Here is a 16,277-nt window from a genome sequence, read left to right as displayed (position 1 = left end):
ACTAAGGCTCAGCTGAGTTTGGGTTTCGATTTTCCCTCTTCTTGAAAACGAAAGTTGGAGGAGGGCCAAGACTGAAGGCCGAGGATTCGGGCTACCACTGCCTTTCTCGGCCTCGGTACACAGGGCCTGTAGCCCTCTCCCTGCCCTAGATCAATCACCCTGTACCACTGGCACACAAAACTAGACAGACAGCCACGTCTGGGGGAGGTTCTATTACTCCTGCATGACAGGACACCTAGAGGCTTCTACCCCATCACCCTCCACATGATGGACCCGGGGTGAATATTTGTTACGAAAGCTAAGCAATGCAAAGACTGACCTACCCACCTGTCCGTGAAGAATGACAGCAGATCCCACAAGCCTCAGGACCCTTTTAGACCACAGTCAAGACGCACAGGCACACGATGACATGCGTGCCTCCATCCTTCCTGAGCTACGCATCTGAATACATGCATGCATGCTCCTAGTGTAAAAACACAGATGTTTTTATTTTCCTGTGGTGTCCGCCTGTCTTGAGCACACCCCGGGAAACCCAGGGCTTTCCCACAGTGGGTCTTTATCTGCAAGAATGTGGCTTGCTGTTTATGGGTTTTCTGTTTATGTTTGCAGTGTTCTTTTTTTTTTTTTTTTCTTTCATTTTTTCATTTTTCTGAAGCTGGAAACGGGGAGAGACAGTCAGACAGACTCCCGCATGCGCCCGACCGGGATCCACCCGGCACGCCCACCAGGGGCGAAGCTCTGCCCACCAGGGGGCGATGCTCTGCCCATCCTGGGCGTCGCCATATTGCGACCAGAGCCACTCTAGTGCCTGAGGCAGAGGCCACAGAGCCATCCCCAGCGCCCGGGCCATCTCTGCTCCAATGGAGCCTTGGCTGCGGGAGGGGAAGAGAGAGACAGAGAGGAAAGCGCGGCGGAGGGGTGGAGAAGCAAATGGGCGCTTCTCCTGTGTGCCCTGGCCGGGAATCGAACCCGGGTCCTCCGCACGCTAGGCCAACGCTCTACCGCTGAGCCAACCGGCCAGGGCCTTGTTTGCAGTGTTCTTAAAAAGCACTGTGGACTGGCAGACTGAAGTTCTCTTTCTCTTTGCTCTCTTTCATCAGATTGGTGCTGGAGCCTGTGGCCCTCTGGTGAGGCTCGTGGTGGAAACTGAAATAGTCTGAGTGTTTTATAGCTTCTGGAGCCACCAACCCGCTCTTCAACAATCCGAGCTTGTCACCAACTGGCCCTGGGGCTTTGGGGGAAGTTATTGCCCTTTCCTCATCCATTAAGACCAGATACCTCATGAGGTTTTCTCCTGTAGGGGAAGCGCTTAGGACAGGGTCTGGACAACTGTCCACAGTCCGCGAGGGTTGGCTATTGTTGTAGCGGGGTTCTCGTCTGAAAGGAAACAGATACTAATGGTGTTTCACTGAGAAGGGGAACTGAAAGTTATCAGGAAAGGCATCAGGAAGATAACAGAACAGATAGCCAGTGTGTGCTGATCGATGACCCATTGTGCAACACGGGAGGCCTGCCAAGTACCCGCGATTGCAGCCAAAAATGTCGAAACTTCCCACCAAGTTCTGGCTCAAACCAGACACACTTTTTTATTTCATTTATTTATTTATTTATTTATTTATTTATTTATTTATTAATTTGCTAGCTCACATGTGTATGAAGAAAGGAAAGAGAAATCAGTTTATATTTTAAGGTCAAGCACCATGGGTGACACAGTGGCGAACCCATGCAAGGTTTTGAAGCCAAACATTTTAAGGTATATATCCTTGTTTCACTAACGTTTACTTTGGGGTGAATTCCTTTACCTGCTTGTTCTTGATAACAACCCAGCTAGGAAGTACAAGTCTTAGCGGGTACTTGCACAGGGCCTTTCAAGGATGATATGACCTAACGTATACAGCACGCACTGAGAATAGAGGTGGCCATCAGCAATTAGAACTCTCTGTTCCCAGGTAGCATTGTCTGCCGGGCCCTGGGCTGCTCTTCTTAGGCACTCATTCATTTTACACCTGGAGAAACCTGTGCCCATGGGTGTAAGGGATTGAATGAACTAGGATTTAGACACTTGGAATACTGCTCAGGAACCGATTGTCATTATCACATGATTCTGTTGTTCCTTCGTAAGTCTGCTCAGTGCAGCCCAGTTTCTTTTCTTCATTCATTCCCTCATTCTGTCACCCTTTCCTTCCTTCTTTCCTTCAACAAGTGTTCATCATCCATAGCCTCCTAGGTATCAGATAAAATGGTAATGTATATGAGAAACATAAATAAATAAGTTCCAGTCCCCTCTTGGTAGAGAGGAACACAGAAACCCAAGTTCACGAAGGTCTTCTTGGAACATGTATTTACGTCTTCCTACCTTGTCTTTCTCCACCCACGGAAGAAGGAGGTTCAGGAGAGGGAGGGAGCCTATCTTCTTCAACATCCTGCTGTTTAAAGGCCAGAACAGGATTTCTTCTCACTGCTGAGGGGAAGTGAGCTGGAGGGAGGTCGGGGCAGTACCCCCCAACTCTCCGCTCCTCAGAGCTGGCCGGCCATGTCTAAAGGAATCCAATACAAGTGGGGAGCGGCCACAGGTCACCACCAGTTTTCCTCAGCCCAGGACATTCTTCTCTAAACTTATCAACATTCCTAACACATTCCAGGCTCTCTGACGTGGACGGTCCCCTGCAGCAACCTCGAACACTGGCTGCAATGTAGCAGTGGATTGTGGCATCAGTTTAGTTCTTTGTAATCATCTTATTTTTTCTTTGGCAAACCTTTTACAGAAGCCCACTATCTCTAACGAAAAGTACCTGATATCATGAGTGTACATTAATTTATAAATATACAGCACAACCGGGTTTTTTTTTTTCTCATAGAATGAACACTTGCATGTAAGTGTTTGAAAAAAAAGAAAAAAATCCTTTACCAAGACTTGGACCCCTCCAATACCCTCCCCCAGGCCCTAACACCTGCCTCTGCCCCACAGGCAGTCCTGTCCTGTTCCCTACAACCACACTATAGGCTGGCCTGCTCCAAATTGTGGATGGACTCTGTCCACCCCACATCCCCCTTGCCAGGCACTAGGCTGCAGATGTGTCCATTATGTTGAGTTTAGCCACAGTTTGTTCATGTTCATAGCTCACTGGGATTCCAAAGTTTGACTATACCACAATTACTTCCTGTCCTTTTATGGAGAGCCTTTGTAATGCTTTGTTATTATGTTGGGAAATTCCTTGTGCCTGTCCTTTGGTCAACATACATATATGCCTTTACGAACTGGGAGTGGTCAGCGGTTCCTAAAGAACATGCCAGCGTTTCCCTTGGCTCCAAAGAGTTCCTAAAGTGCTCAAGCCAACGGGCTCTCCTACCAGGGTAATGTAAGGGGGCCCTGGCTGCATGTCTTCCTTCTAGCTTGATACTGTCATGGCAGGGTTGTGTTTGTTACTTCTTGACCACCCGGGTGGGTGTGTTGTGGTGTCTCCTTGTCTTTTCTCAGCAGAGTACTTTCTGGTAGTCTGCTGACTAATCACATTGAACATCTTTCGACACATGTGCTAGTTATTTGGATTTTCTCTTTTGCACAGTACCTGCTCAACTCTCCTGCCCACTGTTGTATAGGGTTTTCTGCATTTTTAAATTGGCAAGGTCCTTTCCTTCACAGGCACAGAACTGGTGACACTTCCCAGTCTGAGAGAGTCAGCAAAAGAAGAGGGTGAGTGCAATTAAGAGGGAAAGACACGTGTAAAGGGCAGTGAAAAGGACTATGTTCAGGCCACAAAAGCAGCTCCTGGTCGGACTTGGGTCCTAGAGAGCACAGATGGGAGGTCCGAGTAAGGGAGCTGAGGTTGGCAAGAGACTGCAGGGCCCTGCAGCTCACTTCGGTGCAGACCAAGGACAACTCACGGGGCCCCGGTGCCACCTGCCCTCCTGGGTCTTGCTCAGGGGAGGCAGCCCTCGGCGGCGACGCGCACCTGCCGGCATTTCCTCCTAGCCTCCGCCTGCGGGCGCAGACCTCGGCGGAGCCCGCCTCCCACCCACTTCCTTCCTCCCACCTCAGCCACTTCGCTTTCGTTTCCCCTTCGCACCGCCCGGCCCCGCCCGGATTTCCCGGGCGCGCGCCGCAGAGACGCCCATGGCCTTCGCCCGCCACCCGCGCGCCCCGCTGCTCGCGCTCCGGTCCGGGCCTGTGCGCGAGGCCTGCGCGCGGACCATGCCGCGGCCGCGTCGCTTCGCGCTCGAGCTCCCCGGCTGCACCCTGGCGCACTTCGCCGTGGGCACCCACGCCCCCGGCGCGCGCCCCGACCCGCGTGTGGCCGAGCTCCTGGGCCCGCCGGGCCGCAGCTACTCGCTGTGCGTGCCGGTGGCGCCGGGCGGGGACTGCGCGGCCCGGGTGCGGGCGGCGCGGCTGCACCAGCGCCTCCTGCAGCAGCTGCACGGCGAACCCCTACAGCGCTGTGAGCGGCGCCGGCTGCTGTGCTACAGCCCGGGCGGCGGCACGGGCGACCTGCAGCATGGCGTCCTGCTGCACGACCCCCACGACAGCCCGGACACCCGGCGCGCGCTGTTCGCGCTGCTGGATTCGTGCCTGGACGACCCGCGCCCGCGCCTGGTCGAGTTCCTGAGCGACTCACTCCAGCAGCTGTGGCAGCACCCGTGGGAGCTGCGGGACGGCCACGGATGGCAGCAGGTGGACCCCGAGCCCGTCGTGACGGCCCCCGAGCCCATGCTGCATCCGGTGGTACCCGACCTACCCAGCTCCGGGGTCTTCCCCCACCGGGACGCTGCCCGCGCCGTTTTGGAGGCAGTAAGAGTTCTCCTCCCTTCCCATCACTCAAGGTGGACCCCCCATGTCCGCCAAGTAGACAAAGCGTGGAGCAGGGGGTTGCAGATAAAAATACCTATTGCTCCGGGGCGTTGGTTTACCCCAGTGTGCACATTGGGTCCTGAAGGCAGCCTGCGTGCCAGGCTCTTGCTAGATGTGGTGGCACTTTTGCAATTCAGGCTGGCCAGGACAACCCACATTGATGTGGGAAAGTGGTACCTTAGCACAGAGCAGTGATGACAGGTTGCTGCCTAAGGACAGAGTTCCCTAGGTATGGAGGAGATGATGTCATCTCTCAAGGAATCTCCCTGTTCCATCTCCCAGGAGTAGAGAAAGGGCATGCCTGTGGGGGCTTAAGAAGCTTGGACTTAACCAAAGCCTGCCTGCTTATGGGACTTAGACCAGAGTCACTGAGCTCCCCTCACTTAATCTTCCTGTCATATGTAAAATGCCTATCTTGCAGTGTTGCAACAATTAAGGAAACATGGGCCACACAGAGAGAGGATGCTCAGTTCTTGGGCGTAGGGTTCTCTGTGACCACAGCTCACGCAGGGTGGGAACGGCCTGACACTCCGCAGGAGGCTGCACTGTAGATCTTGGATTTATTTTACAAGCGTCTGGGATAGCGTTGGGGACTGTCTAGGAGTGCAGGGCCAGCTGCTTGGGTTGAAATCCAAAGCCTGGCATGTATTACCCATGTTACCTATTCAGTGAGTTTCTTATACATTCTTTGCATTAGATTCCTTATTTCAAAAAAGGGAATAACCAGTCACCCCTCACAGAGTGGTCACGAAGACTGGTCATGCTAGCCCATAGAATAACCCTTGGCTCAGAGTCAAGCCCACAGATAAATCAGTGTCCGGGCATCTGCGTAGAGATGCCAGGGGTGTGTGGTTGGTGTGATGCAGGGTAAGAACTCCGAGTCCCCGGGTGCAGGCTGCTCGCTCCCTGACTGTGCTGCTGAGGCACTCAGGCCGGGTGATGATGGCCGGCCATCTTTGGAGCCCATAGTGTGGCTGATGTTCCAAATTTGACACGCTGTTCCTGGCAAGGCCTAGAGTCCCACTGTCGGTGAGATGCTGCTCCGTCGTTGGTGTGTCACTCCTGTCCTTTCTGCTCTGCGGAAAGTGGGTCAGGAGGGCTGCAGATGGAGGGACCCTAATGGTGACCACCTCTTTGAGTGGCAGCCATGTAGTATATGTACAGCCGGCCAGCTGTTCTCAGGTTCCACAGACCTCACCTGGGCCTTCCCAGTGTGGGGCAGGCTTGCTCTCAGCTATTGGATCTGGCTACTGTGGCGGCCAGGTTGCTTCTCGGCTGACGCATGGACCTTGCTTCACAGTGCACACCCTTCATCCCTGAAGCGCGAGCCATGCTGGCGCTGGTCGACCGGTGCCCAGGACAGGTGCAGAAAGGCACGTTCCCTGTCATTGTCATCGAAGGACTGGATGCCACAGGTAAGAGAGTGTTCCCTTGTAGTTATGGTAATGGGATTCATTAGTCAGTGGCAGGTGGGCACAGATGGGCCTCGACATACAGAATGGTACACAGAGCTCAGATATGCCTCATGGGAGCCTCTTGCAGGGGCTGGCAGGGAGCTAGGCAGGCTGGAGATGCTGAGATGCACAAGTCCTTCCAGGTGAGGCTGTGGAGGGCCCGGAGCACTGAGCCTCACCTGAACTTGGGGGCCACCCGGGTGTAGAGGCCAGGGGCCGGAGACAGGGTCAGGGAGAACTTGGAAGCTGGATTGTGTGTTCAGTCCAGAGAAGGGCTGGTTAGCTGAGGAAGGCAGGGTTGGTCCTCCCGACAGAAGAAGGTGTGAGACCCGAGCCAGCATTGTGCAGCCGGTAACCTCAGGCCGAACCGAGGCCGTTTTTGTAGCAGAAGGTGGAAGAGGTAGGAAGTGGAGGCCAACTGGATGTCAATGTACAGTGGAGGGGCCTGCCCTTAGCTCCGAACATCGAAGCAAATGTGTGACCCAAGGGCAGCAGGAGAGAACCCAGGACAAAGCTGATCTAGGGAAACAATAGTGTCACCTGGTTTGGAGGCAAGGGTGACTCTTTCCCAGGTCAGCTGCAGAGAGTCACGAGATGTGAGGCAGAGCTGATAATGGGCCTGGGGACCAGAGGCCACTGTGCATTAGTCCACGAGAGGTCCCCCTTGGTTTCCGTGCCAACTGCTCTGACACCAAAGAGAGGAATCCAGAGTTTCCAAGGGCCTGCACCTTTCTGTAGAGAATCAAATTATTTAGTCAACGCCTTTGACCTGCAGGGGGGAAGGAATGAATGTCTTCACTGGTTTGGTGGTCACTTTCGGGCGCGGCCTGGTGGCAAGGGGTCAGCTGTGCTGTGTTTTCTCTGACCTACAGGGAAAACCACGGTGACCCAGTCCGTTGTGGAGTCCCTGCAGGCTGTCCTCCTGAAGTCACCACCTGCCTGCATCAGCCAGTGGCGGAAAATCTTTGACAATGAACCGACCATCATCCGAAGAGCCTTCTACTCTTTGGGCAATTATATCGTGGCTTCGGAAATAGCGAAAGAATCCACCAAATCCCCTGTGGTTGTAGACAGGTGGGTAGAAAGATGGATTTGGGATTGTCTTCCTGACATAGAAGTACGTATGCATGTGTATGTGTGCATGTGTGTGTGTATATCAATGCATGCACACAATTGTGTTTGTTAAGTGGAACTGCATCGTGATACTATGAGTAATGTCGAAGATTTATTAACCACCTATACCACTGCAGGGCATTTTTGCTAAGAACACAACATCCATTGTACTAATGGCTAGAACAATGACTTGGGGAGGTGGATACTTCACCTCACCCCCGTTTTACCGATGAGGAACACAGGTCTGGGAAAGATGACGTAGCTTCCCTAAGTGAGGGAGCTAGAAATAACATTTGAGAGGTAGTAATCGAAGTCTCTGCTTCACAGAGCAGTGCTCTCGGTGGCTGGTTTGTCCATTGGCTCAGTGGACAAACCTTTCTCGGCCACCTGTGTTATGCCAAAGACCATTGTCAGTTTAGAGACATCAGAGGTGAGTGAGCCGGTCAGTGCCCTGCCTTCCTGGCACAGACACATGCTGGACGGAGAGGATGGTGACCAGGGGCGTGAATACAGAAGATCGGTGCTACAAAGAAGATAAATCAAGACCATGCGAGAAGGAACGGCGACACCCACCCCTAGATATGCTGTAGGTGGGTCCATGTCACCAGATACTGTTGACCTGAGTTCTGAAAGTCCAGAGAGAGATGGGGGTGGAATTCGGGAGTGAGGTAAGGCATGGTGGAGAGAGGTGACCGGCGGAACAACACCCAGGTATGGGGAGAAGTTCACATATTGGAAGACTAGGTGGATGAGGGGGTTTCTTTCTGGATGAATGAGGAGAGAAAGGCAGGGAACGGGGCCCGGGGTGGACAGTGGCAGTCAGGAGTGGAAGGTGGTCAAGAATTGATCATGAGGGCTGTGAGAGCCATCAGAAGCTTTTGGATAAAGCAGTCACATAACCTGAAAGATACTTTTGAGATTTTTTACCTAAGCAGTAGCTCCCCAATGCTACAAAAAGGGTCAGGGACAGGTCATATGGGCTTATGCCCCATGGCTTGGTGACAAGGAAATGGCAGGTGAGATGTGACCCAATTTCACTCTCATCAGACTGGCGGGAACTAGCTACACACATGCTGGTGCCCGGAGCTGGCACTACTGCGGGGCAGTGAGAACTCTGACGGGGCTGGTGGGAATGCATCCTGCTACGGGGACCTGGGAGGAATTTGAGACCACGTAGCAGATGGGAAGGCGCTTCTACTCCAGAAGAATCACTCATGAGAGTTGTTTCAGTTACACTACTGAAAACTTTGAGAAGCCTAAAGCCCACCGGAGAGGAGACAGGCTCCCATGTACACATGGGGCAGCCAGACAGCGGTGTCAACTTCACAGCAGGAAGTGACAGAGCCTTAGTTTCAAAGGAGAATAAGCAAGGGGGCAGAAGAGAGGGGTCCCCGGGCCACAGAGCACAGGGCACAGAGGTGGTGGTCACTTCGGGGATGGCAAGACAGCTATGTCGAGGTTTGCAAGTCTTGGGATCCTAGGGAAGGGTGAGATGCTGCATTCCTTTCTGAGACTTCTTGGCTTGCATGATACCTTTACCCCCATTGTTAAGTACCTGATGCTACTGTACCTGATATCTTTTATTCATTCGTTTGTTCATTTATTTATTTATTTTTATCATCTTCTTTATTTCCGGGAGAGAGCCTCCCCTTTTCCTAACAGAGCGTCACACCGTCAGTCCAAAGGGACCTACGATATTCCAGCAATGTTGTCCCTGAGCCACGTTGGCCATTCTTGACTGGCTGGTTTTATTATTATTATTATTATTATTATTATTATTATTTTTGTATTTTTCTGAAGGTGGAAGCGGGGAGGCAGTCAGACAGACTCCCGCATGCGCCCGACCAGGATCCACCTCGCATGCCCACCAGGGGGCGATGCTCTGCCCATCTTGGGGCATCGCTCTGTTGCAACCAGAGCCATTCTAGCACCTGAGGCAGAGGCCACAGAGCCATCCTCAGCGCCCGGGCAAACTTTGCTCCAGTGGAGCCTTGGCTGCAGGAGGGGAAGAGAGAGACAGAGAGGAAGGAGAGGGGGAGGGGTGGAGAAGCAGATGGGCGCTTCTCCTGCGTGCCCTGGCCGGGAATTGAACCCAGGACTCTTGCATGCCAGGCCGACGCTCTACTACTGAGCCAACCGGCCAGGGCCTTGACTGGCTGGTTTTAAGATTGTGTTTTTGGGGAGAAACAGAACATTACAACTATAACCGGAAAATCAAATTGGCTGGCCCTCTATTTCAGAATGCCCAGTGGAGGCACCGTGGTCCCTAAGAGGTCTGGACAGCCCGGAACAGCACCAGCTTCTGTGTGTGGGCGGGTGCCTCGCGTCCTGTTTGCTGTCTGGGGATGGGGTGTGCATCAAACCCTCCCTGCTGACCGCCAAGTCCCTCGTCCCCTGTCACCTGTCCTCATAGAGGGCAGCACAGTGCAAGGCCACAAATGCGACAGTGTCATCTCACCCCAAGTGCAGTTTCAGCAGGGTGACAGGCCGTGTGAAGGGCCCGCTGCAATCTTCCCACAGTTGTGGGTTTTACCCTTTCCATTTGATAAATACTAAAAAAAAAAAAAAGGATGTAGTTTTATACATTTTTAATTGACACAAAGCTAGGAAGGCCCAAGCAGAGCTATCCCTTTCAGCACCCTCCGCAGCTGGTTTTTGCGGGCCACCTTGACTTCCTGTGTGGATGGCGTGCTCACCACCTGCTTCCTTCTCAGGTACTGGCACAGCACAGCCACCTACGCCATCGCCACCGAGGTGAGCGGGGCTGTCCAACACCTGCCCCCGGCCCACCACTCCATATACCAGTGGCCACAGGACCTGCTGAAGCCCGACCTGGTCTTGCTGCTGACCGTGAGCCCCGAGGAGAGGAGCAGGAGGATGCAGGGCCGGGGCATGGAGAGGACCAGAGAGGAGGCGGAGCTGGAGGCCAACAGCGTGTTTCGTCAAAAGTAAGTGTCTTGCCCTGGCCGGTTGGTTCAGTGCTAGAGCATAGGCCCAGCATGTGGAAGTCCCGGGTTCGATTCCCGGCCAGGGCACACAGGAGAAGCACCCATCTGCTTCTCCACCCCTCCCCCCTCTCCTTCCTCTCTGTCTCTCTCTTCCCCTCCCACAGCCAAGGCTCCATTGGAGCAAAGATGGCCCGGGCACTGGGGATGGCTCCTTGGCCTCTGCCTCAGGCGCTAGAGTGGTTCCCACCACAACAGAGCAACACCCCAGGTGGGCAGAGCACCGCCCCCTGGTGGGTGTGCCAGGTGGATCCCGGTCAGGCGCGGGAGTCTGTCTGTCTGCCTCCCTGCTTTTCACTTCAGAAAAAAAAAAAATATGTGTCTCCATGCGATGTGGGTGGCAGGGCTCCCCACCCTGCCCGCGGAGAGAGCCAGGGATGCTGATGTGACCTTGTTCCCACTTCTCAAACCCGAACGAGAGGCGATATTCTCCAGGTTAGCGCAGCTTCGTCCAGTGGGACGGTCTCCTGGGGCCACCGCCCTGTCAATTTAAAGCCGTGCGATGTCTGACGGGTACAGAGTTTCCTTGTGCCTGCTGTGCCAGGAACAGCACGGACCCGAGCACAGAAAGATGCGTGTCAGGGGCTCGGTTTTCCCCACCGTGACATAATGGGCACAGAGCACTGTCCGAGGACTGGGGACCCTCCACCACGCGGTGCGGCTCTGTGACAGGCACGCTGCCACTCAGGCTCCGTCTTCCTTGCGAGGAAGGAGGTCATGAGCTGTGTTTTATGGTTTATGGAGCTGAAGCCTGAGGAAGGAAGTGATTTGTCTAAATTTGCACAGGTCCCAACTAGGAAAACGGGGATTAAATTCAAAGTCATTTGAGGGTAAGGCGCTGCTGTCAGATTTGTGAGGAAGTATGACCACAGTAGTGGGGGTCTGGACCCCTTCTTTCCCAGCCCCTGGCTAAGCAGCAGTTCGTTCTGCGAGCAGGCTGTGTCGGATGAGCTTGTGTAAAAACACAGTGATGGCCCTGCCATCTGAGCACAGAGCTGTGGTCATTAAGCGACAGTCTCGCTGTGGGCCAAGAAACCAGGTCAAGCCCTTGACTAGTAACAATTCCATTAAGCCTCATGACAAACTAGGCCGAGAAGGCATGATGTCAGTCCTCATCTTACTGATGAGGAACACAGCTCTAACCCACAAGGCCATCACGCCTCAGGAGTGCGTGGGCATTGCGGCAGCTGACTCCGAGAGGGGACGAGGGACTCTGGTGACATTTCAGATGTCCCCAAGTGGAAACACCATGTGGGCTAAGGAAGTGGTCCCCAACCTTTCTGGGCCACGGACCGGTTTAATGTCAGAAAATATTTTCACGGACCGGCCTTTAGGGTGGGACGGATAAATGTATCACGTGACCAAGACAAGTGTTAAGAGTGAGTCTTAGACAGATGTAACAGGGAATCTGGTCATTTTTTAAAAAATAAAACATCATTCAGATTTAAATATAAATAAAACAGAAATAATGTAAGTTATTTATTCTTTCTTTGCGGACTGGTACCAAATGGCCCGCGGACCGGTACTGGTCTGTGGCCCAGGGGTTGGGGACCACTGACCTAAGGGCCTCGGGCTTGTTCAACACTTGGGTCCTTTGAAATACTTCTGTGTGCAGACTGTGGAGATATTTGTCATTGCGCAAATGACTGAATCACTTTGGGCCTCTACTCCCTTTGTTGGCAAAATGGGGGTGCCCATGGCTCCTCCTCTAGGTCACTTTGAATGTAAGCATCGTGCAGAATCCTAATGCCTGGCGACGGCAGGTACTCCTACCTGCTAGCCATTAGACATTGCGACTAACTTATGTATTAAACATGGTGTCTCCCACAGGTCCTGTGGGCAAAGCTCGTTGCTAAGGGGGCCTTGTGTCCAGCAGTGTCTATAATGATGGGAAAATGCCATCCGCAGGAAAAGCTATGTTGCCAAGTGTGCCAACCCTGTTCATTCTGCCCACCTCCAGGGTAGAAGTGTCCTACCAGCGGATGGAGGACCCCAGCTGCCAGGTGGTGGATGCTAGCCCCTCAAGAGAAGAGGTCCTCCGGATGGTGTTGAGCCTTATCCAGGAGAAGTGTATTGGGCCATCGTAACTCAGGCCCCGTGACACACTCTGCACCACGTGATGCTGTTTGTTACACAGCCCATGACTGGTTACGCATTTTCCCGGGTTCCTGTTATGTAAGCATCTTGTGTAGTAGAAACTGGGGACCCAGCGTTACAGTTTTACCTCAATTATTATACTTGCTTATGACGGATGGACCCATCAGGGTTGAGACTGCTCACGTCCATGAGAGGCTGGTGATGGCTTCCTACCTAGTATAGCACATTGTTTTCTTGGAATGTATTTTTAACTCCATCCCTACCAAAGGCCTCTAAGGTTTGTCTCATCCAGAAGGTGTGAGGTGTGCAGACACAACCAGCAGGATCTTCTGACTCAACAGCCATCCTGCCCCCGGCCTCTGCCATGTCTACACCTGGCTCACTGAGGAGATGGGAACATGGGCAGCGTTGATGTCTTCCCAGCCCGGCCAGCCACACCCCATCCTTCTGACTGGGCCCCAGATCTGAGCACTGAGCGCTCTTGCAACACGTGCCTCTGTGTCCCAGCTCCCGTGGAGCTGTCTTGTGGGGAGGGGGCGCTCACCCTGGAGGCGTCCGACCTGTGTCTGCGCTTGCAGCCCTGACAGGGTCCTCCCCTCAGCACGTCTGAGTCAGACAGGGAGACCGCCCACCCATCAGGCTCTCAGGGCAGATGCACCAACCTTCCTTGAGTGGTAGTCTCTTCACTCAGAGTCCTGTCCCTCCCTCTGCAGACAGGGCTTTGGCTAGAATGAGGGCTCTGCCTTGAATGGGGTGCATTCAACCTTGCCAGAGCAGCCATGCATTGATGTTGACGTTCACCTCAGATTTTCCATGGCGTCCGGACAGTGCCTCGCTAATTAAAATGGAAGCCAGGAAGCCATGGCCATGCTGGCTGTGTGTTTTTGTTATGTGGATGTAATTCTTTCTGAATGAGCACAGTGGATCCTGGCATGGGATCCCTTAGTAAATCATCTTGCACGCGAACGTCTCAGGACTGCACATAAAATCAGCTTAGCAATCACTTTGGCTTGGAAACAGTAGCTGAGACAAGAGGAAACGTAATAGCTTGGTGACCTTGGGTGGGTTACGTAACATCAGGGGTCCGTGGGGTTGGCCGAACCAGGTGATTACCTATAATTTCCTCCAGCTCTAAGATAGATGATTCTGTAAATTCAAGGAGACATTCGCCCCACCATCAACACACACACACACTCTCTCAATAATTATATTCAAGGCCTTACCAGGTTTGTAACATGGAATCTTAGATGATATTAAAGTTTAGTATTCACTGTAGCACACTATTTTTCCAAAACTGTAGGTAATTTGTACATAATCTATCTCTGTATATACATAGGTCATTGATTTCAGTCGAAAAATTGTTAAAGCTGATAAGAGTGTTAGGGTAATCATTATGATGTGATCGCTAACTACGTTCTTGGTGTTAATCACTTTAAACCTTCTGAGAAGCTGACTCTGGCTGCCTAGGAAAGCAAGCATTTGATGCTGTGTACCTTGCAGATGAATAAACCCGCTGTGTTTCTTTTCCTAATTTATGCTGTTCTCACAAGCGTGTGTTGGTTTTCTGCGGGTACCCCTCCAGAGTAGCTCTTGAGTAGGAGGAAAATTTTGGTCAAGGAAGAGGTCTTTAGCTCACACGGTGTTTTTACTTGGGGACATCTAAAACATCACCAGAGTTTATCATCCCCTGTTGAGGGGATGACAAGAAGGTCAATGGAGGTGTGAGCTCCTGGCTCAAGTGCAATTTGCATCAAAGTGCTTTGGGAGGAAGGGAGGGCATTTTATTTTATTTTATTTAAACACCACTTCAAGGCCCTGGGCCATTGGCTCAGCAGTAGAGCATTGGCCTGGAGTGTAGAAGTCCCATGTTCGAATCCCAGTGAGGGCACACAGGAGAAGCACCCATCTGCTTCTCCACCCTTCCTTCTTCCCCTTCTCTCTCTTTCTCTCACTTCCTCTCCTGTAGCCATGGCTCGAATGGTTTGAGTAAGTTGGCCCTAGGCACTGAGGATGGCTTCATGGCTTCGCCTCAGGCTCTAAAATAGCTCAGTTCCTGAGCAATGGAGCAGCGGTCCCAGATGGGCAGAGCATCACCTGGTAGGGGGCTTGCCAGGTAGATCCTGGTTTGGGCGCATGTTGGAGTCTGTCTCTGCCTCCCCGCTTCTCACTTAATAATAAACAAACAAACAAAAAAACTTTAAGAATGTACGATCCCTTCTTCATTGCACATACTAATGGAATTGTCTTCTAATCCACTGAAACTTGGAGCTCCTTATTCACTGGTAGAGGATACGATGTGGGAATCTGGATAAGACAGTGCCTCTCACCCAGACAATAGTGACAGGGACTGTGTGCTTGGCTCTGTCTTATTACAAGGTGAGGTTCACTGCTCTTCCTGTGAGAGCACTTTAAAAGCTGCCCCAGATATTTATCCTCCTGTTCAGCCACCATCATGTATGTTTTAGCCCCACACGTGGCTGCTGAGGATTATGGGTTCATTTCTAATGCCCGTGACAGCTAGCGTGGCCCACTGACCATTCCCAGCTTCTTCTAGTAACCCGTGAGCAGACCCAAACCACAGAAAGTCAGAGGAGGGAGACCCTCTCTGTTGTGAACCATAAGGCAAAAAGCCATTATAGATTCGAGGCTTAGCAAAAGGCTAAGTTCTCCCCCCTCCATCTCCATATTTGGCTTTGATGCTGAGTGTTTGCACCCATTCCACTTGCTTCCTTGGGTTGCTGGAAGCAATATACATGCCCTTCCTCTGACTCTTTGTTTGTTTTCGGATGTTGGTAGATTTCACTAATGCATCCTGTTTTTCCATTGGGAGAGTTCCTGTCTTAGCCTTGGATGTGCTACTTTGTATCAGGGTCCTTGATTTGCATATGACTATATAATAAAGCGAACTGGGGCTATGAGGCACTCGGGTACTGCTAGGCATGTTGAAGAGTCCTCCCGGTCCCATCATTTTTGTTTTGATAAGTGTGTTTCCTTAATTCTGCACCAGTATTAGGAGCCGTGCTGGTCCGCGGCACCTCTCCCCTCTGAACCCTTCACACTGGGGCCAGAACACTGAGCTCTGCTTCCCATTGACAAGTCAGTCTACCAGCAAGTTCACATTGTCGTCTCCCGTAAGTGCTGCTTTGTTCACGAGCTTGGACATGTTCTCGGGAGGAGTGGGGAGAGGAGGGATGTGCTGGCCTTTCTTTTGCCACATAGGTATTTTTATTTCTCAGTTCCCAAGTGCAGTCACTTCATGACATTCATTCAGCCTGCACTGCACTCCACAACTAGGAGAATGTATCCCTTTCCGTTGCCTGTGAGTCAACTAGTCTTTCTTGTGAGCAGCGTAACTGGTCAGTAGAGGAAAAAAAAAACTCAAAAAACTCAGACAGGGTTTTGCCTAGAACGAGGGCTATTTTAGAGAAAATGCTAGTGTCTCGGATTTCTGAGACCTCCAAGGCCCACTCTGGCCTGGCAGGAGGGGTCCCAGCCTGCCATGGAGGAAGAGGGAGAATGGGTCTATGGCAGCGGTTCTCAACCTGTGGGTTGCGACCCACAGGTTGAGAACCACTAGTCTATGGTCCCGTTACCTCTGGCTACCTGGACTCGACAGCCCCGCTGGTGTAGGCAGCGGAAGTGAGTCTCCTGTTGCCCCTTATGACACACACACAGCCTCCGCGGCAGCCCCCTTGGTGTCTGGGTCCAAGTCTCTGACCTCCGTCTGGCCCGGTCAGGTCACCTTCATACCCAGCTTTAACT

General features: G+C 52.5%; 1 protein-coding gene across 1 annotated transcript; it reads left to right on the top strand.

Annotated features, from left to right (window-relative positions):
- Window positions 1-3,838: 3,838 nt before the first annotated feature.
- Window positions 3,839-14,050, top strand: CMPK2 (cytidine/uridine monophosphate kinase 2). Its single transcript, XM_066236514.1, has 5 exons — window positions 3,839-4,786; window positions 6,147-6,261; window positions 7,173-7,374; window positions 10,128-10,361; window positions 12,379-14,050. Exons 1-5 carry the CDS (start codon window positions 4,115-4,117, stop codon window positions 12,503-12,505), a joined length of 1,350 nt encoding a protein of 449 aa, XP_066092611.1. The 5' UTR covers window positions 3,839-4,114; the 3' UTR covers window positions 12,506-14,050.
- Window positions 14,051-16,277: the final 2,227 nt, after the last annotated feature.

This window comes from Saccopteryx bilineata, chromosome 6 (genome assembly GCF_036850765.1).
Source record: "Saccopteryx bilineata isolate mSacBil1 chromosome 6, mSacBil1_pri_phased_curated, whole genome shotgun sequence".
In the NCBI taxonomy this organism is placed as follows: Eukaryota; Metazoa; Chordata; class Mammalia; order Chiroptera; family Emballonuridae; genus Saccopteryx; species Saccopteryx bilineata.
This window is presented reverse-complemented; position numbering and strand designations above follow the sequence as displayed.